We start from the raw sequence: 24,195 nt of genomic DNA on the forward strand, positions 1-24,195 counted from the left end.
AAACAAAACAGAAACAACAAACCAAGCCCACTCCCCACCCAGAAATTTTGCAAAGCCAGCATCTCAAGTTCGAAATTGTTTTGTTTGTACCTTTAGTGGAATTACCTCTTTCGAAACTCTTCAGCTTGACGTTTTTCTTGGTGCTGCCTCTGTTTCTGAGGCACTATTGACTAGTTTTCTGTACTAGCTGCAGTCTGCAGAGAGCTCATGGCTTTGTGCCCAGGTGTACCGTATGGCTTTCTTCCAAGTGGAAGAAGATGAAGATGTGTATAATTGAGGCCAGGGACTATTAACTGCCGGGAAGGAGCGAAGACTACTGTCCATCCAGAGAAAGTAAAGTGTTTTATATGCCAGTGTAACTGTGGGAAAACTTAGCAAGATCCTGGGGTACTCTTGAACCATATACTTTTCTTCCAGCTATCAGCAGAATTCCTGCCTTCTTCAAGTTCAGATTCAATCAGGAACTCTTTGTCATGGACAGATCTCAGATCAGGTTACTTCAGCAGAAAAATTGTATGTGGGGACGTATAGGTACAGCTGCACATCCTCTGCATGCTCCTGGCACTTGAATTGTTTCTGTTCATGGAAGGATTGAATGCAATGTTCTCTGGCACTGCAAAGGGAATAGGGAATCTCCAGTATTTTCAGTTGTGCCAACTGGAGGGATTCTGGGAAGAGAAAGAGTCAGGTTTTGTAAATCGTTAGGCTTCTTTTTGACTGACCTTGCAACCAAAATGCCAAATGTTACATGATTTTCAGATGTAATAGGGAAAAATGAGTATATTGAATTTCATGATCATAACTCAAAAGGTCACTTGAATATTGGATAACAAACAATGATGGCAGAATGCCCTTTTCGTGACATCTAATGGAAAGTTCAAATATGCTGCTTTTCTTGGGCCAGATGGCTCATAATGAGTGAAATTATAATTTGCTAAGATTCGAACTCATTTGGAAAACAGAAATAATAGCCTATCACCATGTTACATCTGTATTTTTCAGTCCAGTCTAATACAAATAGTTGTATATGCTTTTTGTGATTTTTGTGTGTGTGTGTATGTGTGGACTGTAATCCTAAATCTCCTGTTTCATGTGTGTGTAATCAAAAGGTTATAAATCTGAACCTTGGTTTAAATATTCAGAAGAATATATGCAACAATATGGATACTCTCAGAAGTCACAAAAATATTGGATCCATTCCAGTATCTGTCTTATATCTTTCTGTAAATGATCAGTATTTAAAGGATGTGTTCTTAATATGATAACTATGTAGTATATATAAATTATTATGCCATTTTAATATAGTTAGTTATAAATAATACAGACATTAGACACAAATTTTGTAATCTAGGTATAAAGTCTGAAATATCAGACCAAAAATGAACTTTCTGTCATGAGTTTAAGATGATTTGTAGTCCAAATTTGGAATTGAATTAACATGACACTGATCAATATGAAGTTCTCATAGTAAAAAGAAGTGCAGAAAATGTGTGTCCAGCTGTTTATTTTATGCCTCCTCTAGTTAATTTTGACTTGAAGAACCATAAGAAAGTTTATGGTTAGGAACAAATGGCCTGAAAAGATGAAAGTTCAGGGGCACATGTTTCTTCTCTTGCATCCTTTTTAGCCAGCTGTACTTTCAAGTTTCTTTCATGCAATGCATTAAACTGAGGAAACACAACATTTTTGTTCCCATTGAACAGTGTGAACTTTTCTTAGGTAAAAATTTGCATGCTACTTAAAAGCTCCTTGATGAGGACTTTGAAGTCAAAAGTTTGCTCTTTCCAAACTTACCTGCTGACCTAGTGGTGTAGGAAATACTGTTGCAACACTGTATCAATGCAAGAGCTAACAGAAGAGAAATGTGATTTCATTTAAAATAGAAACTGAAATAAGGCAGTTTTTACTTGCACTCTACAGTCTGACACTCTCCCTCACCGAAAGGTGTGTGTCTGAGAAGTCTGCCCAGCAGCCAGGCACCAGGGCAAGAGGTTTCAAGCCATTCATCTGACAGCCAGGCACCACGGTGTTTGTGATCAGATGTTAGGCCCAGGATCTGTTGCAATGGTGCAGAGGTCCAGGAACACCAACTATGAAGTCCTTCTAACATCTTTGGTGTTTATGCTGAGGTTGGTAAACATGAAAGGTTCTGATAATGTCTTTTTGTACCCTTTTGTTCATGCTTTTCCGTCCTGTCCCGTCTCTGTGAGTCACCAGATGCTATCACTGTTTTGTCTTCAGAAACAGTGTCCCTGTCCTGTGAAACTGGTCTAGATGTGTTGGGGTCTTGCTGACCTGCTAGTCTGGATGTTGTTAACACAGGCTTTTATGAGAGCCCTTTCCTTGCTATGTGTTCCCGCTGTCATCTCCACATGCAGATCTTCACCATCTTTCTCCATTCATACCAATCTTTGTCTATCTGCTACAGTTTTCTACAGTAAAAGGCAGCAGGCCACCCTGTTCTTGCAAGCAAAATTTTGTTGCAGCATATCTGTAAACCAGTAGTTACTAAACTTTATTTTCCCTCAAGTACCTTTGGAATTCAATTTAACTTTGCCTTTAATGTTTCTAACTTCTTTTTGAAAATAGCATAAGATAGTATTACTGTACCAACCTATTTTTGGATATCAGACCATTCCAGTCTCATGTATAAACCTTCTACATAAATCACAGTAGATTGCACTTTTAAATTAGATTACCATGGTTAACACCACATTATAGCTAGAACCTCCAAAATCACACACATGTTAGAAATTATTTCTAAACATACAGTGGTAATACCACTAATATACTTTACAAAAAATAGTAGTTGACAATACCAGGAACAGTTAATAGAAAACAGTACTAAAATCCAACTAGTCAGGGAATCTAAACTGTACTGCATGTTTCCAAGCAAGCATCTCAAAAAGGCACTTGTGTGTTTAAGAAACATCTGTTCTCCAGATGCTTGCCACTCTACTGAAACTGAGACACTAGGCAAAATAATTTTTCTTATGCTGAAATTTGCCCTGCTTGATACATTGTTTGATATATTTGGGGTTTCAGTACTGAATATCTAGTATGTCTGTACTCAGAAAAAGAATTGTATTTGCCTGAACAGGAAAATGGAAGACCAAATGGTAGAGCACATGAAGCAGTATGATAGATAGGCTCTGAGAAATTCAGGGTAAAATACAGTGAAACAACTAATATTTCTTCAAAGCTGGTTAGCAAGCATCTTCTGGTCCATTTTGCAGGGCGTATTTCAGGTTGAGTACCAAGTGGTTACATTCATGTTAGGAATTAAACATCCATTTGAAAAAATGCTGAACAAAGAGCAATCTAAAGCTGAGCATAATGTTTATTTCCAGCATATCTGAAATTTAGGAAAGCATGTACAGATATGACCCAGAGAAATATGATATATGGCAAGGTTGTAAATGCTCAGATTTTGCTGAGTATCACTGAGGATGTTTTTGTGCACAATAAACATATTTACTCTGAAAAATCTTGGATTCCTTCCCAAGGACACCTTCTGCCTATTTTAGAACAACAACAGAAGTGGAAGATCACATGTAGATATTTGTTCGTGTTCACTAAGGAGTAATAGATCTTTCTGTATATTTTTAAAACTTTGCAAAGCAGAAGATAGGGTGATATTCTTAGCATAAACTATCCTGTTATCATACCAACTCTGAAGTTAATCTATGCTTTCAGCAAGATGTTCTTAGAGAACTTTTTTGGAAAGCAGTACCTTTTAACTGCTTAATCAAATAGTCAGACATGATAGAATAAGAACCAGACAAAACAAAAAGTTCCTTATTTTTAGAGAAAGGAGCAATGTATTAGAGTACTGGAGTCTGAAAATAAGTATTCTAATGTTAGAGCATTGAAAGATAAGGTTACACTGGAAGCTCCTAAAATACAAAAGCAGGATTCCCTAGAGAATCTTACTGCTTTCTTATTCTTGCTCTGATGGCTAGACTATATTCCTGATACAAAATAACTTCAGCAGAGCATCTGCCAAAGTGACTCTATTGTGGAGGCTGTGTCTTTTGAGGGGTCTAAGGTCAGTGTGGAGCTATGTAAAGGGGAAGGAGGACAGAGTTGGGGCACAGTGAATGGGAACTCTGCTGGAACAGTAAATTCTCTACTTCTTGTCCCTAGGATGTAATTTCTGTCTTCCTGGTATCCTTTTATGTCAGGCAGCTGCTTTCTTCACTGTACATTGCCATCTTCTTTTCTCTGTTGTTTTGTGAATAATATATGCTGGTTATAAACCATATTGTGTGCCAAGAAATTACTGGAATAACACCCAACAAAACAAGGAGTTCAGTACCAGTTAATAGTGCTACAAAGCTTAATGGAGTAATGCCATAAGTTTCAGGGACTGTATCTCATGATTATGTATAAATCACATTTCCAAGTTACTGTGGCCCAGAGAAAACAAAACAAAACCAAAACAAAACCCTCCCCAAAACAAACAAACAAACAAACAAAAAAACCCCACCCCTGGTTCAATAAAAATGACCACTGCAGGTGTGAAAAACCTAAATTAATGCAGGTATAATCTTTGTATTTTGTGTTCTACCTGCTGTGCAATAATGTTCATGACCATGTTCAGTGTATGGTATTCACCCTCCAGGTTAAAAGCCTTAAAGGAAATTACCTTTCATGCTGGAATAGTAATAGTAGTCTGCTTGAACAGTATAAATATATGAACGTGACCCACAGGTTGAAGGAGGTGATCCTGCCCCTCTGCTCTCGTGAGACCTCACTTGGAGTACTGTGTGCAGTTCTGGTGTCCTCAGCATAAAAAGGACATGGTACTGTTGGAACAAGTCCAGAGGAGGGCCAAGAGGATGATCAGGGGACTGGAGCACCTCCTATGTGAAGACATGCTGAGAAAGCTGGGGCTGTTCAGCCTGGAGAAGAGAAGGCTGCGTGGAGACCTCATAGCAGCCTTCCAATATCTGAAGGGGGCCTACAGGGATGCTGGAGAGGGACTATTCATTAGGGACTGTAGTGATAGGACAAGGGGTAACAGGTTGAAACTTAAACAGAGGAGGTTTAGAATGGATATAAGGAAGAAATTCTTTACTGTAAGGGTGGTGAGGTACTGGAATGGGTTGCCCAGGGAGGTAGTGAATGCTCCATCCCTGGCAGTGTTCAAGGCCAGGTTGGGCAAAGCCTTGGGTGACATGGTTTAGTGTGAGGTGTTCCTCCCCATGGCAGGGGGTTTGCAACTAGATGATCTTAAGGTCCTTTCCAACCCTAACTATTCTATGATTCTATGATTTTAATATTCTTGGTTCTAACTTCTAGAGTAGCAGCTGTGATACTGCATGAATATTTGATGTATAAACAGAAACCCATAGGAGTAAGTTACTTCTTTCTTCTGTGTTTGACCCTGGTGAAAGATCCTTAGCATAGCTCTGTTGTTTATTTTAGAAGGATAATGAAAATTATAGATACAGCTCAGAAGCTGAAAAATAGGAATATCTCCCCAAGCAGTTGCTGCAGAATAATTGACATGCTATAAATCTGCATCCTACTTTAACTGTGCTAACTGGTTCATGTTACTGTTACCTATGAACAGATGGCAAAAGGCACATTTGACCACAGCTGTAAATGGACCACATAGAGACAGTAACAGTCTATTAAATCTAAGATAAAATTTGCTTAAATAAGGCCATGCATTCCTTAGTTAAGAGTGTTAAGTACTATAGATATTTGGGTGCAGGGTTGTGCAGGAGCTAACCTTACACATATATTTTAGGAAAAACATTTTTGTGGCAGTTCTTATACACCGAATTACTAACACTGTAGGTTAATTATTTTGCTTAATTTTGTTTAATTATATATTCTATGTATTAAAGTAACAGTAATTTTTTTTCAGGTTTCCACTAAGATTTATATTACCTGATATTTTATTCTTAATGTCAAATGGTTTAGAGTCGCTGGTTGATTTTTTTGTGTCTTAAATGAAGCTCCTTAACAAAAAGAAAACTATTTAAGTTATTTTGAAATTTCTATAAAATCGTGTTTAGGTTCACTGAAGTAACGTAATATTGTTGTGTCATGATATAGGCAAGGCTCTTTCTAATAACATCTTTCTACTCATGTTGCCTTTTATAAGGAGTATATTTCTTTTATTCAGTTCTTTAGGATGGAATTTACTTAGAAAATTTATGATTAAGTTTGGAGTCTTGTTCTGCAGCATACATATGTAGCCAATGGCTAGGAAAAAAGGAATAATTCATTTTTTTACCACAAGAAGGTTCAGAGTATCTAAATATTCCTCATGACCTCAATTACAAATCAAAAGTGGGTTCTTTGAGGGGCAGCCAATATAGTGTTGTCTGAGGCACCCTGACAAAACGCTTTCAGTACCCATTCAGGTATGCAAAGCCTAGCAAGTGCTGTGCAGTCTTATGCTGTAAAATTTGATTTTAAAAGTTGATTATTATAAACCCCTGCTTTTCTAGGGCCATTTCTGTACTTCGTAAATTTATGAATAATCCCAGTAAACATGCCAGTAAAGTCAGGGAAGATTCATAAGGGCAAAAGCTGTTACTGCTAGATGCAAAAGAGCATTCATATAATAGTTTCGGTTGGAAGAGACCTTAAAGATTCATTTAGTTCCCACCCCTTTAATTCAGATAAAATTTAATAGCAGTTAATTTATGTTTATTAGCTCATTCTCTGTTAGGGTTATAAAAAGCCTTTAAATAAAACATGCAGAATCCGAAAGAGCTGTAGAAGGAAATTAACATTTTCTTTTGAAATCTCTCCTAGTGAAGGAAGACCTTCCCCCAGAACGGAACTGCTACATAACATAGACCCTATGTTTGTGGATAACTTCCCATGTAAGTACACTACTGATTGTTCAAGAATTACTAAACATACAGTTTATCTTCTGAACACTCCTTGTTTTCCTTAAGTGAAGTATTTCCTTCTAGTGAAACAAAATAGAGTAGGATGCCTTCTGCTTTTAGGTAAATAGCTTTAAAATGCAGAAACATTATCCCCCAGGTGCTCTAAGTACTTAGAATCATGACCAATGTGTGCTTCCTATTTCAGAGAGCTCTGAAGCACTGCTGAGTAATGAATAAAGTACTTTGGGACATGGAAATGTTGAGAAGCAGCCTCAGGGAGCACAGGGAGGCACACTGCCAAAAATCCCTACCAAGCCTTGTCTTAAGTGCTCCAAGTTGGCAGGTAGCTCCCAGTGAACTGTTCACCCTAACACATCTTGATACATCTATATAATATGACCTTGCAAATGGAAAACTTGAGTTTGCGAGAAACTGAGGAGTTCCAAGCCTTGTGATTGCTTTTGTTCCATAATTGCATGGGTTGGATCTTTAATGCCATAATCACATAAGTTGGAGCTGACGTTTGCCAATTCTATAGCTCTTTAAGCACCGTCTGTTTTATGATTCAACATTATTAGCTTGCTAAGGACTACAAACTTTTCAAGCAGAGATTTTTTTTCATGCAGAACATTGGAACAGGTCCCATACAGTGTTTTTATGGCATTTCTGTATTTCATTAAACAAAGAAGTAAATCCAGGCAGAGAAAAAGTAGTGCAGTGTGGACAGTGATCTGTTGCCAGAAAGACAGATGAATGTTGTACTGTAATAACTATATGGACAGGGTTAAGATGGCCTTCTGCAACACAGATTTGGTTCTGTGATGCTCTTCTCAGGAGCAACACTGTGCCTCTCTCGTGCTTGTGGACAACGCTGTCTACAGATAATTCCTACATACTGATGGAATTAAGGTGTGGCTACTCCAATTCCCCTTCAAAGGATACTTAGTGAGTTGTAGCATTCCTGTACAATGTTATGCCCTGATGTGGTATTCTCAGGCATACTTCAGAGACCATCTTTTCCTTGTGAGAACTGCTGTGATTTTGCTCAGTGGAGGTGTTTGAGTAGACAAATTCTTGGTGTAAATAGAAGGGGGACATTCAGAATAGGCTTTCAGGAGCCTAAGCTCAGGAAATACTTCCCCAAATTGATTCCATGAAGTCATACTCTGATGATACTTCACTGTTTGGTACATATAGCATGTCCTTACTTTTTGTGTGTATTGCATTAAATGTGGGCAGGGAGGAGGGAAGGTGAGCAGAAGCTGTAGTAAGCGAAACTTCTATGCTGGAGGAGATGTGACTTCTAATCATCACAAACAGAAGAGGGCATATGCTTGCCTGCAAGTTTAAAATGTTTTTTGTACCTTTCAAAACTGGAGCTATTAAAAGCAAAATCGTAACTCTTTACCCACATGTCCTTATGTGCCATGTAAGGTTTCACTATCCAAATTAGTATACCTTACTTTTTTCTAGTTTTGATTTTATGATACCATTCTTAAAGGATTTGAGAGCAAGTAATTATAGTTCTGATAGTTTTGACAAAATGTATCACTGTTATACATGACAAAATATACATTAAACTGTGCTTTTTCAGACGACTGTTCCTTTATTTAGTGTACTGTTTCTAATGCAAAAGACCATGTCAATTTATAGTCCACTGTTGGAGACAAGAAATTCAGCTTTCTTTGTACTTCATCTATTGTCATAACGTGATCAATTTCTTATAAGTTAACTGGAAGCTGGAATGGCTTTGCAGGATGAGTCATTATATTATTTATGATTCTGGTTTTGACCTAGCTAGTGAAATTATGCTTTCTCGTATAAGGATTAAAATTTCTATTTAGCAATCTGAGTTAGGAGTAACTGTATATATACATGTAACTCAGCTGATTTCTACTTAGTGTCTATTTTTCCTTTGTGCAAACCAAGTAATAGTTTTAGAATTAAGATCTAGATAAATGATGTTGGTTTCTCTATTATGGATAGATTAGGGAGATGCAGTGCTTGGAATATGTAAGGACTTTTATATTTTCAGCAATTATGCCTCTCTGTGGTGTGTTTGGTGGGTTTTTTCTTTGTTTGTTTAAAAAGCATGTTAAATAAACCCATACAATCTTCCTGTCACCAAGGTGATAAACTGTGTGTCACTCTGGAGCCTTGCACTTTCATTGAGTGTTTATTGTTTCCTTGTTCTAACTGCTTTGAAATCAGAGTACTCTTTTGCTATGGTGCTGGAATACATAAATGTATTAGTGTTTTGCTGGTTTCTTTCTCACCTCCTGTGTAGTCATTGGCCTTCTTTATGCCCATCTTCATAGTCCACTTCAAAAATCACATCACCTAAATCATCTTGTTTCAAGAGAAGTATTCTTTTTTGTAGAGATTGCATTAGGAAGTACAATAATGCCTGAAAGACACAGATTAGCCAAATCTTGCATTTGCAGAGTGCTGTGGAAGAGCAAAGAGGAAATTAAATCTCAAGATACTGTTAAACATAACAAAAAAGAAAAAACCCAAAAAAACCCTTTCAGGATGTTGTGGATTTAATATATAAATATTTAATATATTTTAATAATATATTTAAATAATATTTAAACCCTAAATATATTTAAATAATAATTCTGGTCATATTATTATTAAGGAAGACACCATCTTGTTGTAGTTGTGCACACGTAGAGCATTAAGTTATTGTTGTACTTGCACTCAGTTACTTAAGGTCTTCCAAACTCTTCAGAATGCTTTCGCATATATGTATACATTCTTTCAGCATAAGATTTTATTTAATGGATGCATTTATCTTCATGTCTGTCTGAATAAATGGATAATGTATTTATTAGAGTGCATGATGGGATGTTTCTTTTAATTAATTGATTTTTAGTTTTTGACTGAAATAGGAAAACTGAGCCTTGTTCAGATTTTTTATACAAAATAAGCATTCTTTCAAGGAAGAATTTGTGCAAAAGACATTAATTATTTTGGTCTCAACTCAACTGTTACAGCAGAGTAATCAACAAGATGTTAAGTTAGGACATGCTATCTTGATTACTGAGCTAACTACATCTGTGTGGTCTGTTAGAACTGACCTCGACCTGTGTGTTTACCACTCGCAGAGTAACATCATGCAACTTCTCAAGATCTCATACTGAGCACTGGTTTCTAGCCTCTGGGCATCAGCCAGGGTTACTCCAGCAGATCTGATGAACCTACTGATCAGTATCTGCTTACGTTTTTTCAGGAGCTCATGTCAAAGTAAATACTATAGCCCTACAGTAGCCTTGTATCAAAATGTTGTTAATACTAAGCAGCATAAGAAGGAGAACACTAAATTAGTTGATCTGTTGTTTCATTGTATAAAAAAATACTCTGAGCTCTTATTTCACCGACTCGTTCAAGTAATCATCATCTCTCTCAGAGGGCAGACTTCCTTCATTCATGTATAAACCTTTCCAGTGGTCTGAAACATGTTGCAAGGGTTTTAGGCTGTAATTCCTCATTTGTCTTCAGTGAGAATAAAGGGGTTTCTGCTCCTGACCACAAACTTTTCCCACAGTCTCTTTCTGACCTGTGGCAGCCTAGTGGAGTGGTTGGGGTTAAAAACAATCTTTTCTCTTGGTAAACTGATCTGGTTTGCAAGGCAGACCTACAACAATTGTGGTGGTGTAAAAGAGGAGGCAGTGGTGTGAAAAACTAGAGTGGGATCTCCAAAAACTAGGATGCAGAAGGTGGTGGATTGTGGTCTTTGTAACAAAGCAGTCTGGTGGTGAGCTATTGCCAAGATGGCCAGCCTGTCCTCTCCCTTTCTGCTAATATCCTCATTCCTTTGGGCTGGAGCTGGAAATCACATGGTGACATGAGTCTTCTGACAGATCAGCCTTAGGTTATTCTGCATGGTGAGGGGAAAAAGGAAGAAAGGTTTCTACCACATCAGACAGCTGAATCAGCTTGCCCTGTAGCTGTATGACTGAGAGCAGGAGAGTAGTGTGTGGTTGGTTGCAGATGGAAGGTCTGGCAGCAGGATCTGGCAGCTAAGATCAGCTCTGGCCACTGGGGAACCTCAGCCAGAGGCTGTAGTTTCACGTAGAGTTCAAGCTGGTGTAGGTCGCTCCTGCTACCGAAGAGGAAATCCTGCCTCCCACAGTGCCTCACTACCTCTCTCCTCTCTTGTGGGTCATGACAAACACTCACAAGCCAAGCTATGAACCAGGTCAGGATATTGGTTCAGATTTTAATAACCTCTTTTTTCCTTTCCTTTCCTTTTGTTTGCTAGCCAAGCACTCATTTTGGCGCAAAGGATCAGACTAGAAGAAATTTCAGGGGACAGGTGAGATTGGTTCTATTGGCTCTGAAATTAAACCCTGAGGTTTCCATTTAGTCATATATGATGAAGTGATCCAGCAGGTTTCTGCTGGGCATGTGTTTCACTACCTCCTCTCCCCATTCCCAGCTGCATGCTCCTGATGCTTATTTTGCATCCATTATGGCACACCTCAGATACCTCCATGGACCAATCCAACTTGCTAGCGTGGTTTTCCCCTGTCAGGTATGTTGAATCTGCTTATTGAAGGAGCCAGTGGATGCCAGAGGCAGTGCAAAGCGGTGAGAGAGGGGCTGTGTGGTTGGAAGTGGGAGGCAGAGGGAGAGCCAACCCTGTTAGAACCATTTGGCTGCTCCTGGAGCCAGAGCCCTGGAGGGAAGGAGTGGGGAGCCACATCTTCTGGTTGGACCTCACTGCACTAAACCAGTCTGGTGAGCTCTGCAGATTGAGCTGACTCAGGCCTCTCAGAGGTGGTTGCTCCTCTCCCTCCTTGCTAAAAGTCATTATTTTTGTCTTACTGGTTGTTTCTTCATCACCCTGTTGATTATTCCAAATGTAATTAGTATGTATCTCAATTGCTGGGTCTCAGTGTAGATTTGTAATTTATTAGAGAGGTTGCAATTATGTAAAAGCAAGACATTGGTATGAAAGATCTGCTGTCTTCCAGGTTCGGGTCTGAAACATTCATATTTCCTGTTAGTAAGAGTTTGTAGTAATATAAGAGAATTAAAACCAGTGAGCTAAAATTCTGTTGAAGCAGAGTGTATTTTTCTCTGTAATGTGTAGGTTAAGAAAGTGCAAATAAAATGCATAAAGTAACTTAAAAGTTACATAAATCAAAAATCTGATCTACATGTGTTGGGGAAAAAAAAACCCAAAAACAGAAACGAAACCACACCAAAATTGGTTTGCCCCATATATGTGACTTTGTCTTAAAAAAAGAAAAAAAGCCAAATTGTTGATGGTTTGGCAGCTGCACAGGTGACATCAGCTCTTCCATTGTGAAAATTCTGCTCTTTTAGACAGCCTTATGGCATTTCATCAACATTTGGTGATTCAGCTGAACTAAAAACCAACTGGATTTAAGTCTCAATTCCCCTAACTACTAAACCAAACATATTTCTGACCACACAGCCATTGCTAGATGGGCTGTCTTAAAGCAGTATTGAAACTTTATATCCCATGAAAGGCAGTTTTGTTTTGAGAATCAGAACTGAATGACATGGTGAAAGGAAATGTACCCTTTAATACAGAGTTGTTAATCAGAATCTGTCAGTACACACTGTATTATTTTTTAATCTGACTTGCTAAATTAAAGAATTTAGTGAAATTCACAGAATCTTGTAACCTACGCATACAGCATCACCTCTGCAAAAAGGATTTTAATTTCTTTAAATTAGAAATCTGTATTCAAAATAAATATGTAATTGGGTGGGTCTGGTTTAGACTGAAAAAACTTTTACCTTTGTTTAAAATTCCAGACTTAACCATAAACTAAAACTTCGAAGGCATAAAAAATTGTAGTCAATTTATTTTGAGGATATCTATTCATAGAGGCAGACATCCAAGACAGAGAACTTGTAAAAACATTTTCTGAGTTGTCTCCAAACTTCTATTTGCCTTGAGCAAAGTTAATCAAATTTTACATTGCTCTCCCTGACGTTTGGAAAAAGGCATTACCTCATATATAGCGCTATTAATTGCCAAAATAAATGATTGCTTGTAAGGGGCTAGATCTGCTACATACAGAATGAACATATAATATATTACAATAGAGAAACCATTTCAGTTCAGGGACTGATGTATCATTCATGGGCATTAAAATTGCATTATAATGGCTCTAGCGTTACATATTATATCCATCCATACACCAAAATGATTCATCTTGATTAAGGAATAGTCACTCTAGGCTCCTTTAGGCCCCATTTATTACTTATTTTGCCCAGGTGAAAGATGATTCCTGAGATTTTTTAGACCATAAGTGATTTCTTCCCCAGTTTTATTACTGATGATCCAGATGGTTTAGGATTATTTAAAACAAACAAAAAAAAAAGGTGAAAAAATAATCCCTGGTAATGGAGTTAATTCAATAGCAGCAGAAGATGTAAGTATGCATGGAAGAGTGTGCTGCACGGGCTTCAAATGTGATACATATACACCATATCTGTGCCAGGCAAGGACCCAGAATCCACTCCCAGAAGTCAAAAATGTGCAGAAAAGCGACCAATATGGTTAGCTGACTGAACTTACGTTATGACAGTTGGAATGGGAGAATGGTCAATAATGAGAAAAAAGACAGATACATTCTTTGGAATTCTGAATTTCCATTTCCCTGCAGAATTATACATATGCATGCTGACCATCTCTTCATTGGAAGAAAATCAGAAATTGCAGTGACCCTTGTAAGTTTATGAAGCAGGAGTTGTCAATATGTGACCCTGGAGCCGTGCGTATCCCTCAGTCACTTAATGTGATGCTTTTCATGCTGGCCTGGCAGTTTTGGCTGGAGCTCAGTTCCACTCCCTAATGGGAGGCTGCCATTCCAGCCAGCTCCACTGCCATTCACATCAGAGATAAGTAGTGTTTTTCTTCTGGCTGTTGGCTGTGTGAAGTTTCTGGGGTGTAGCTCTGTGGTCAGGAAGTTTGGCATGTGGTTCAATGTTGCCTTGGCTCTTAGCCCACCTGTATGTCAGTGTGAACCATCCGTCACTACAGTATCGAATACCAAGTGTACAGGGCTTACACGTTTGGTGAGCCTCATAAATATTAATCCCCATGTTTCCTCTGGGATGTCAATAATCTCTTAGAATTTAGAAATATTAAGTCACTTGATAAAATGTCTACTGCCAGCAACATGACTGGAATTCAGAAATCCCTTGGCACTGCTTCTTTTTTATGCTTCATTATATCCTATACCTATTTGAACATAACACTAACATTTTATATTTTTATGCAGGTCCTGACGTAAATGTTAGATTACATTTTTCAAATGAAATATCTCTGAGCTGAAAGTTACAATTGTGCGAAGGCTGTGAGAGTGAGGTTATCTGCTGCTAAGTTCTCTTTGCCTTGAGCACTGCTACATTACAATGATACAAGTGAGGTTTGGGTGTTGCACATAAGGCCATCTCTACATGACCTCAATTCATAAATACTGTTCCATTGAGTTCAAATCTGTTTCCTGGAAAAAATAAGATTTGGAGTGTTTTTTTTCTTGTTTTGTCATCAAAAGTGAAAGTCAAGCATTTCCTTTTACCGTCTCTCATTTTGTGATGTTTGACCTTGTAGACTGTATTAGTAAGTTTGCTATTATTTAAAATAATAGGATTTTTTAAATTCTGTAATTGTATAACAACATAATGATCTGGATAAATGTTTCAACTTGTTGATGTTCACAGGGATTTTTTTGCTGTCATGAGTAATTCTGGATTTTACTGAATTGTTTGTGTGGTGTGTTTTTTTGTAAAGATGTAATCCATTCTAAAAATCAAGGTGAATACTTAGAAATAATGAGAGTATTTTCATATTCTTACTTCCATAAAAACTAAGAAGAGTATGCATTTTGAAAGGCAAGAGACTGAGCATGATATTCCAGTATAAATCTTTCCATTGGAATCAAACTTTACTATTAGAAAACTGCAATTAGAAGGGTATAGTGGATCTAGTGAATTAAGATAGGTGAGCTTCACTGTGTGAGTTTGACTGTGACACAGCCTTATGCCTTGTCCTTGTCAACATGATGATAGCAAGTCTCTGGGCTCATCTGTTTCTTCAAGATCAGTATTCTAGTCATTCCTCCAAGGTTAAGGTCATGGCTATTCCTCAAACATTTTTATTTTAATAAAGTAACAGAAAGACTCAGAGTTTTGTAGAAAACTCATTATTTCCATAAAGCAGCAAAAGGTCACAAAATGTCTTTTATCAGTGAAGTAGCAAAGCCCCTTATTTCTTCAGTAATTCATTGTCACAATCTAGGCTGGAAGAGCCCTTGACATTTTCAGAGTTTCCTTGTTGAGGTGAAATAATTGCTCTATACATTACTGTTAAAAAAAAAAGTGAAATAATTTAAAAATACATATATGCTAAGGCCTTTTTAGCCCACAGAGCCATCTGCGTTTCAGAGTGACGATAGGAAGCTTGTCCTTCCTTCTGGCACATTTTCATGGACTGTCATGTTAATTAAGACATCAGAACTACAAACACAGATACAACTTCAAAAACATGCTTTATAAGTAAGACAAAGGGTATACAGATAGAACTAAATGGAAAAATCGTCATTTTCAAAGGGCAATAATTAGAAACACTATTGAATATTTTATTTATTTTGTGCATTATAAGCATGAAAGAAAAAATATGTTGCTTTTAAGATTGAGGAGAAAAGCGAAAATGAATTGACTTTTTCTGTGTCAAGAGGTAAAGAAGTAGATGGAAGAAGGTGCATTGTGTGACTTTGAGCCTTTGCAAAAAATATGCACCATTTTCTCTCCAACAGGGAGTTGTCTGTTTTCTGTAGTACAATCAGTAACAATAGTGGTTCATAACACTGCAGTAGGCCTAGAAAGAACTACGAAGAACTTGTTTGAGTCTTGTATTGATTGTGTGTGTTTGTTATTGGGAAGAGAGAAAATACTTCTGAATTAGACTGCTATTCAAAGCTACCTTGTAGCTTTAAGCTTTGATTTCTGTGACAATTCTTCTCTTTAGTGCTTCTTAGCACTAAAAAGAGGTCTAAGAAGTGCCAAATAACCTGCTTATTATAGGTTTGTTAATGTACAACAAGCAATGTCTATGCAAAAAGTGTTCACAAAAAAGATACTCTCATACACACTTTCTTTAAAACAGTCTAAATAATCTACTTGGGCTTACAGTGTTACTCATCTATTAAAGTCAGACACTGAACTTTGATGTGTAAGTTTTCCTGTATTAGAAGAATATTTTTTCCCTATATTTCTCTGTAGTTTTTCTCACAGAATGACTAAATTTGCAGTGGATGTAAAACAGAATGTATTAGACGTAAAATCTAATAAAGTAGGTGTTGAACAAGACTTTAAAATATATGTATTTTATGAGACATACAGAAAGATCTGAATTTTGGCTTTATTGTGGATGATGGCATCCGTGAGTGTTATGGCAAGTATCCATAACATATTCTCCTCCCTGTTTCTCCATCTCTTTGCATTTCTGTCTCTTCCCAAAACTCCAGTCATGGAAGTAGGAGTTAGAGAAAATACAATGAAGTTGCTTCAGATCTTATATCCCAAGAAAGAACAGGCTAGACACTTACAGCATTATCCATTATAATGAGGAAACTTTAAAATTTCCCTGCATTTTGTGGATGATATTTCATTTTGACAGCTCACTGCCTGAAATTTGCTGAATTTCAGTAGTTATCAATACTTAAAGATAAACTGCTGAGGATCAAACCTATTCTGGTGAGATGGGCACTTTTAGCCAGAACTGTTTATACTCCAGTTGACTGTCCTGTGTGCACTGGATCCCAGAGCTAAAAGAGTTGCAGAAGAAACATGAGTTGCATTCGTGCCAAGGTAACAACATGCATTTTGCTGAAGAAACAGGGAGAATTTCTTACATCTCCTCCTGGAGTTTGCTTTGTCCTGTGTATTTCTCAATGAAAATGAAGCAACAGGTTGCTTCTCAGAATCATGTCTAGCAAAAGATAATTTTTGTCGTGAAGTTTCCATTGTATAAAATGCTGAAAATTAATTTCCAGTACAGCATCATTTACAAAATTTCTAATTTACCTATGTGAAACAGTGCAAAATTTTCTGTTCACGGGTAAGTGTTAGTTTTGGGTGGGGAATCTTCATCTGCCTGTATGTAAGACTTTATGCTTCTGTAGCTACAGGGAGAGAAACATTCCCTCTGTCCCTCCAATTCCATTTATAAATGTGTGGAGATCAGTCGTGTGTTTCCATACCTCTCACAAAAAAATGAGGCATTTAAAAAGACCTTATGTTTCTAAATAAAAGATATAAAGGTCTAAGTGTGCCTTCTATAATTGTAAAAATATTAACTATGCCTTTTGCTCATTTGCTTTCGTATTTCTCAGTAGAATTTTCTTTGAAAACATAGCCTTACTATTTCTTATCTTGCTGCTAAGTAGCTGATTCAACTGAGTGGTTTGAGATTTTAGGAACTGTATAAATTATATTACCAAGAGAGAGTCACAATTTTAGTGTTTGTAAGAGACTTGATTTTTATGTTCATCAGTGGAAATTAAAGTGGTACTTTCACTGCTCTCAATGCTATAGCCACTATGATCTACTGTATATATTAAAAACTTGACCCATGTTCCATATGTTATTTATAGATATTTAGGAGAAGAAAAAAAATCTCATGTTAAATTAAAACATATTGGTGCTAATCCTAAAATATAAAGCAAAGGAATTCAAATAGACAGAAAAACCGGTATAATTTCTTACCCAGTCCATAGATGCATACTATTTGTACTATGTGTGCAGCTGAGCAGTTTGAAGAGTACAGCTTTCCAACTGCTAATTTCCAATTTCCATTCGAAACAGTGTATGCTGAAAGGTATTTATATGTTCTTATGTTCCCACATTAAACCTTCCTGCTATCCTCTGTTCCTCCCAGATCCAGGTACTTCAAAACTGAAAAATACCTAAGGAAATCTGGATTTTTTTTTTTCAGTGCCATTCTGACTTTTATGGTGTGATGTAGAGTCCCTAATTTGGATGTATTTGTAGACTGTCTGCTAATAAAACTATACACCAGACTGCTTGCAAATGAAAACCAGTCTGTGCCTATAGAATATTTTGCATCTAGGGATGCTAGAAAAACACATAGATCATTAAATTAAAATTTAGAAGATAGTAAAAAATTAAAAAGCTAATGGTTTAAGATTCACAGAATCGCAAGGGTTGGAAGGGACCTCAAAAGATTTACACATGATGTACCCGTAAAATTTGCTTGCTTTCCTGTATAAATGAAGTTTTGTGTACTAATTTGGCACAAGTGAATATCTCATCACAAAATAAAGGCTTATTTTCTGTGTTATTAAAAATATTTGTATTTATAACATGATGTGAGATGGAAAATATGGAGAAAATGTCCATCCTGTAGTTTCATACAGACTGTTGAGGAGAAATCTCTCTTGAAGGATAGAAGATGACAGATCAAATCCCTTTGTAATAGTCAGGGAAACTCAGTTACCTGATCAGTTACCAATTGCTAGGGCTTTTGATGTGACCTGAGAATTTCCGTTTTTAGAGAGGAAAGTATTGGACAGATAGAAAAATGACACTGAAGGAGAGTTCAGAAGATGTGGCTGTGGGAAGCAGCTCTCACCACAAAGAAAAGTTAACAAGGTGGCTTCACGAGTTTTACTGCAGTGAAGTTATGGTTCATTTCTCAACTTTGTGTTTTCCTTCCCAGATACGTGTTCCTATAAAGAATCTAGTATTTGGGTGCCTGTTACCTGAAGTTTTGTATCAGATTTCGAGGAAGTTGCAGACAGCTTTCTTGAGGTTAATATTTGTGTGGAGTTCCATAATATTTAAGAAAGTCCGTGATTTTTTTAACCTGACACTTCTGCTATTGCAGCACAAAAATAGTCTCAGGTGATTCAACAGAGGCTACAATGTCTCTTGATATAAAAGTAATAGCTTGTGATTTTTCAACTGCTTTGGTTTTAGTTAATTTCTGCTTAATGAGCATCATATAAGTAAATGTTTTAAATCCTGATAATAGAGTAAAATTATTTCCATTGGAGCAGAAGCTGTTACGTGCAAAACCTTTGAGTTATTTTAATGGAAGCAGTAGGAGAATTATACCAGTACCATTTATCTGATATTGTATAGAAACTGGTGAAGATAACAGAGATTTCTTGGATGTTGATTCTATACCAAATAGTATGTTGATTTTAAAGACAATAATGAACATACTAGAAAATACTCTCTCTCTGTTTTGGATTTCATGTGTAAGTTTTTTTTGGTTCACCAGCCCCAGACTTCTGTCTGGGAATCTCCTTTGTGGTTTTATAGACTACTAATCAGATCACAAGAGGCAGGGAGGCATATGCATTGCCTTATTATGAAAATAATACTGATTATTGCTTGTTGCTTTTAAGTTCTTGTGGAATCATGGAATTATAGAATAGTTAAGGTTGAAAAGGACCTTAGTATCATCTAGTTCCCACCCCCCTACCATGGGCAGGGACACCTCACACATGTCATCCAAGGCTCTGTCCAACTCAGCCTTGAGCACTGCCAGGGATGGAGCATTAACAGCTTCCCTGGGCAGCCCATTCCAGTGCCTCATCACCCTCACAATAAAGAACTTCCTTCTTATATCCAGTCTAAACTTCCTTTGTTTAAGTTTTAACCTATTCCTCCTTGTCCTATCACTACAGTCCCTAACGAAGAGTCCTTCCCCAGCATTCTTATAGGCCCCCTTCAGATACTGGAAGGCTGCTATGAGGTCTCCATGCAGCCTTCTCTTCTCCAGGCTGAAAAGCCCCAACTTTCTCAGCCTATCTTCATACAGGAGGTGCTCCCACTGTCCATGTCACCAACAAAGATGTTGAACAATATTGGTCCCAACAGTGTTCCCTGAGGGACACCACTTGTTACTGGTCTCCAGCCGGCCATTGAGCCATTGACTACAACTCTTTGCATGCTGCCATCCAGCCAGTTCTTTATCCACCGAGTGTTCCACCTATCAAATTGATGTCTCTCCAATTTAGAGACAAGGATGTCATGAGGGACAGTGTAAAAAGCTTTGCACAAGTCCAGGTAGATGACATCAACTGCTCCACCCCTGTCCATCAGTTCCATAGCCCCACCATAGAAGGCCACCAAATTGGTCAGACAGGATTTCCCCCTAGTAAAGCCATGCTGGCTGTCACCAAGCACCTTGTTTTTCATGTGCCTCAGCATGCCTTCCAGGAGAATCTGCTGCAAGATTTTGCCAGGCACAGAGGTGAGACTGACTGATCTGTAGTTCCCTGGATCATCCATTTTCCCCTTCTTGAAAATGGGGGTTATATTTCCCTTTTTCCAGTCATTGGGAGCTTCACCTGTCTGCCATGATTTTTCAAATATGATGGCCAGTGGCTTTGCAACTTCATTCGCCAGCTCCTTCAGGACCCACGAATGGATTTCATCAGGTCCCATGGACTTGTGTACATTCAGGTTCTTAAGATGCTCTCGAAGCAGATCCTCTACTGCAATGGGTCCAAGGTTTTCATTCTCACAGTCCCTGCATCTGCCTTCCAAGACTTGGGTGGTGTGCTCAGAACATTTGCCAGTGAAGACTGAGGCAAAGAAGCCATTAAGAACCTCAGCCTTCTCCAAGTCCTGTGTAGCCAGTTCTCCCAAAAGCTTCCAGAGAGGGCCCACATTGTCCCTAGTCTGTCTTTTATTTGCATTTTGCATATAGAATCCCTTACTGTTGTCTTTCACATCCCTAGCCAAGTTTAATTCTAACTGGGCCTTAGCTTTCCTAAGCTGGTCCCTAGCTTCCTGGACAACATCCCTGTATTCTTCCCAGGCTGCCTGTCCTTGCTTCCACCTTTTATAAGCCTCTGTTTCCCTCTAAGTTTCCTCAGGAAAGATGAAGGAAAAACCTGAGTGGTTTAGTTTCCAGTGTTTGATTCAACTATTAAGCAGAATTCTACTCTGCAACAGAGTTGTTCACTTCTACCTTACTAAAAACTTGGGGATTACTGAAAACATTTTTATAAAGTAAAGAAACTGTAGTTTATAAAGTAAAGAAACCCTAGTGCTTTAGAGTATGATCTCAGCAGAATTTAAAAGAAAACATATAAATTAATTTATCCTCTTGAACTTCTCATTGCGAGGTGACACAATCTTTTGAAAACCGGTCTTCCTGGAGTTACAATCTTCAGTGAGTTAAAAATCTGTATGCACAAGATTAAAATATTTCATATGCAATATCTCTTTGGACATGTGCATTAAGTGCCACTTTATTCCCCAAAGCTGCCTTACTGCAAGCACTAGTGTCTGCAATTCAGTAGTTTCTTGCCTTTTGGCTATGTGATGCAACTTTGTTATGGCTGCATTCCTTGCTCTGAGGGCGTAATTGGTGTTATCCTGTGATGGGTGCCTCTTGTCACTCCTATAGCTTGCTGTGAGTCTCCCCAGCATCTGTTAGCAGAGATATGCCCGAAAACATGAGCACTCACAGTGATGATCTCAAGGGTCTTTGCGAACAAGCAGAACTTTACTGCAGTGCAGTCTTAGTGACATTTGCGGCTTATGTGGTGCCTGCTGACAAAATGAAATCTTTTATCACACTAGGGTAAGGATGGCAGGGGGGCAGCAGCTGAGACAGATATTCTGGCTGTTCTGATAGCAGCAAGCTGAGATGCTATTAAAAGAAGATTTTACAAAGCAATAGAATAACATGGAGGCTTTCCACAAAATATCTTGGTGATAGAGAAAAAATTGCATGTAATTGAATTTGAGGATGTAGCCAAGGTTGTATTTGCTCACAGAATGTAATCTAGCCCAATTGGAACATGACTGTTGCTGGCAAAAGTAGATTATGAACTTTCTGGGTAAAGAATTTATGTTTCATCCTGTTTTCAGCACGCTTCAGTTTTTCTCACTGTGGGTACATGCTTTGAAGCAGTGCTGTTCTGCAGTGTAGTTGGTGTCTAATCAGGCCAGGTAGATACTGTAGTCGCACTGAATATATTAGCAACTGCCAAAATGATGTGCCTTCATTCAAGATGTTTCATGAGGTCCAAGTAGTAAGCACTGAAACTGTTGGGCCGGTGTGTTACATTGGTATGCCCCCTGTCAACTAAAACATCACATAAGATGATGTTGTGGTTTAAGCCCAGCCGGCAACCCAGAAACCATGCAGCCACTTGCTCACTCCCCTCCTTCCTCCCCTAGCTCCTGGAGGGGTGGGAGGAGAATGGAAAGAATGTAACTCCCATGGGTTGAGATAAGAGCAGTCCAGTAACTAAGGTATAACACAAATCACTACTGCTACTACCAAAAATAATAAGGGAAATAACAACGGAAGAGAATACAGCCATTCACCACCCGCCAACTGATAGCCAGCCCAACCTGAGCAGTGATCTAGCCCTTCTGAGTAACTGCCCCCAGTTTATACAGTGGGTGTGATGTGCTGTTGTATGGAATACCTTTTTGGCTAGTTTGGGTCAGGTGTCCTGTCTCTGCTTCCTCGTGGCTTCCCCTCCTCATTGGCAGACCATGAGATTCAGAAAGGCCTTGGTCAGAGTATACCTTGCTGAGCAGCAACTAAAAACACTGGTGTTATCAGTGCTGTTCCCAGGCTGAAGGTCAGAAACACAGCACTGCACCAGCTACTAAAAAGGAGAAAAATGACCGCTACTGCTGAACCCAAGACAGATGGGAAGAACCTTCCTTTGGTCATGCAGGTTATGGAAGCAGCCTGGTCTCTAGAGTTCCATGGAACATACAGATTAATTAGCAGAGGATTTTAATTCACAGGGGAATCACCCTGGGTCCTGTGCATTTGATATCACCCAACTTTGTAACTGGTTTCTGAATGTTTTCAGTCATATGGTATTCTTTTTGAGATGGAAAGACCAGAATATTCCAGTTGCATACAGCTTTTTGCTTTGTTTATGAGGCCTTTTCTAATATTCCTCCCACTCAGTTTTCTTTTTGACAAGTGCTGACATAATTCTGAAAAAGGGTCAGCTCTAACTATCATGATCCCAAGGTTTCACTCTTGGGCAATTAAGGGTGACTTGCAGGCCATTGTTTAACAGATGAATTTAGGATTTTTGTTTCACACATGCACCACTTTACCTATATCTATGTTAAGTATTGTTGCTGTTTAATGCCTATTCACTGTGTCATAGTCTTCGGTCATTCTTTAAAGTCAGCTTTCAATAACTTGCCATCATTCACAGACATTGTGATCTCACTGTTCATTCCCTTTTCCAGGTCATTTGGAATACGTTAACAGTATGGGTCCCAGCACAATTTCCTTTTGGAATGCAGTGGTGGTCAAATAAAAAAATTTTGTTTCTCATTCAATTAGATGAAATTATGTGAGTCTGCATGAGGATCTTTCCTCTTGTCCCATAGCTGCTTAGTTTCTTGTTCTAGATGGCCATGCAGTGAGAAGTGAACTTTTCTTATGTGGAATATATAACTACCTGTTATATATTATTTAAATGTTGGAATGGAGTACCCAAGGCAATGATGGTGGGTGTTGCATAGCCAGAAAAATTTTATAATGAAAAATAACTAAAGAGATAATTCTAGTTACTAAGAGAATATCTATGGAATTCTTTTGTGTGGTATGCATTGTAAACCGCAGGGTATCAAATTGTATAGACATCCAGGTAGTGTAATATGCGCACACACTTTTGTTACAGGAAACGTTGGTGATATTCCTGCTATGGCTGAAGGTTCTTAAATGTACTTTACATCTGCAAAGCACTAGCATCTGTTTATTATTTGTTTCAGATGTGTGTCTAATTCGCACTGGAAAGAGTGTGAGCCATCTAAAATCTTAATTCATCCTGTGTTTTGTGGCTTTTCTTAATCACAGAATCACAGAATCCCAAGGGTTGGAAGGGACCTCAAAAGATCATCTAGTCCAACCCCCCTGCAAGAGCAGGGTAACCTAGAGTACATCACACAGGAATGCGTTTGAGTTTTTTTCCATTAAGCAGTTTGCAATTAAGCTTGGAGCTTAATGTGATTGTATTTTCCCTGCCATATGGCCTAATCTGTGCCTACATTAGGATATTATAAATAGAAGTTAAACTATAGGAATACTTCTGTTTTTGCAGTTTTTCATTTGGGACATACACTGCAAAAGGCAGATAAGTTCTAAGATGAAGAACCAATGGTAGAAGCTTCATTTGCTTCTTTTGTTTGTAAAGGGCACTCATTATATGTAGCTGGTTATAAAAGAATGTTTTTGTTACTGTGCAGGAAGTTGGAAAATTGTAGAGGCATAACAAATCTGACACTCAGGCTGTTTAGACTAACTTTTTAAGCAGGG

At 38.1% G+C, this 24,195-nt stretch overlaps 1 protein-coding gene across 3 annotated transcripts in view; it reads left to right on the plus strand.

The window, feature by feature from the left end:
- The window catches only part of ARSB (arylsulfatase B), a 65,369-nt gene that overhangs the window by 31,945 nt on the left and 9,229 nt on the right, over positions 1–24,195 (plus strand). The window contains exons 6-8 of one of the 3 annotated variants that reach the window (XR_004079651.2): positions 6,778–6,848; positions 11,125–11,178; positions 11,302–11,397. Coding sequence is in view for 2 of the 3 variants with exons in the window: in XM_031042731.2 (XP_030898591.1) it covers positions 6,778–6,848; positions 11,125–11,159 (106 nt within the window). In the remaining variant the exon portion in view is untranslated. The remainder of the gene's footprint in view (positions 1–6,777; positions 6,849–11,124; positions 11,179–11,301; positions 11,398–24,195) is intronic. The other 2 variants (XM_031042731.2, XM_031042730.2) reach the window with 2 other exon arrangements.

This window comes from Melopsittacus undulatus, chromosome Z (genome assembly GCF_012275295.1).
Source record: "Melopsittacus undulatus isolate bMelUnd1 chromosome Z, bMelUnd1.mat.Z, whole genome shotgun sequence".
In the NCBI taxonomy this organism is placed as follows: domain Eukaryota; kingdom Metazoa; phylum Chordata; class Aves; order Psittaciformes; family Psittaculidae; genus Melopsittacus; species Melopsittacus undulatus.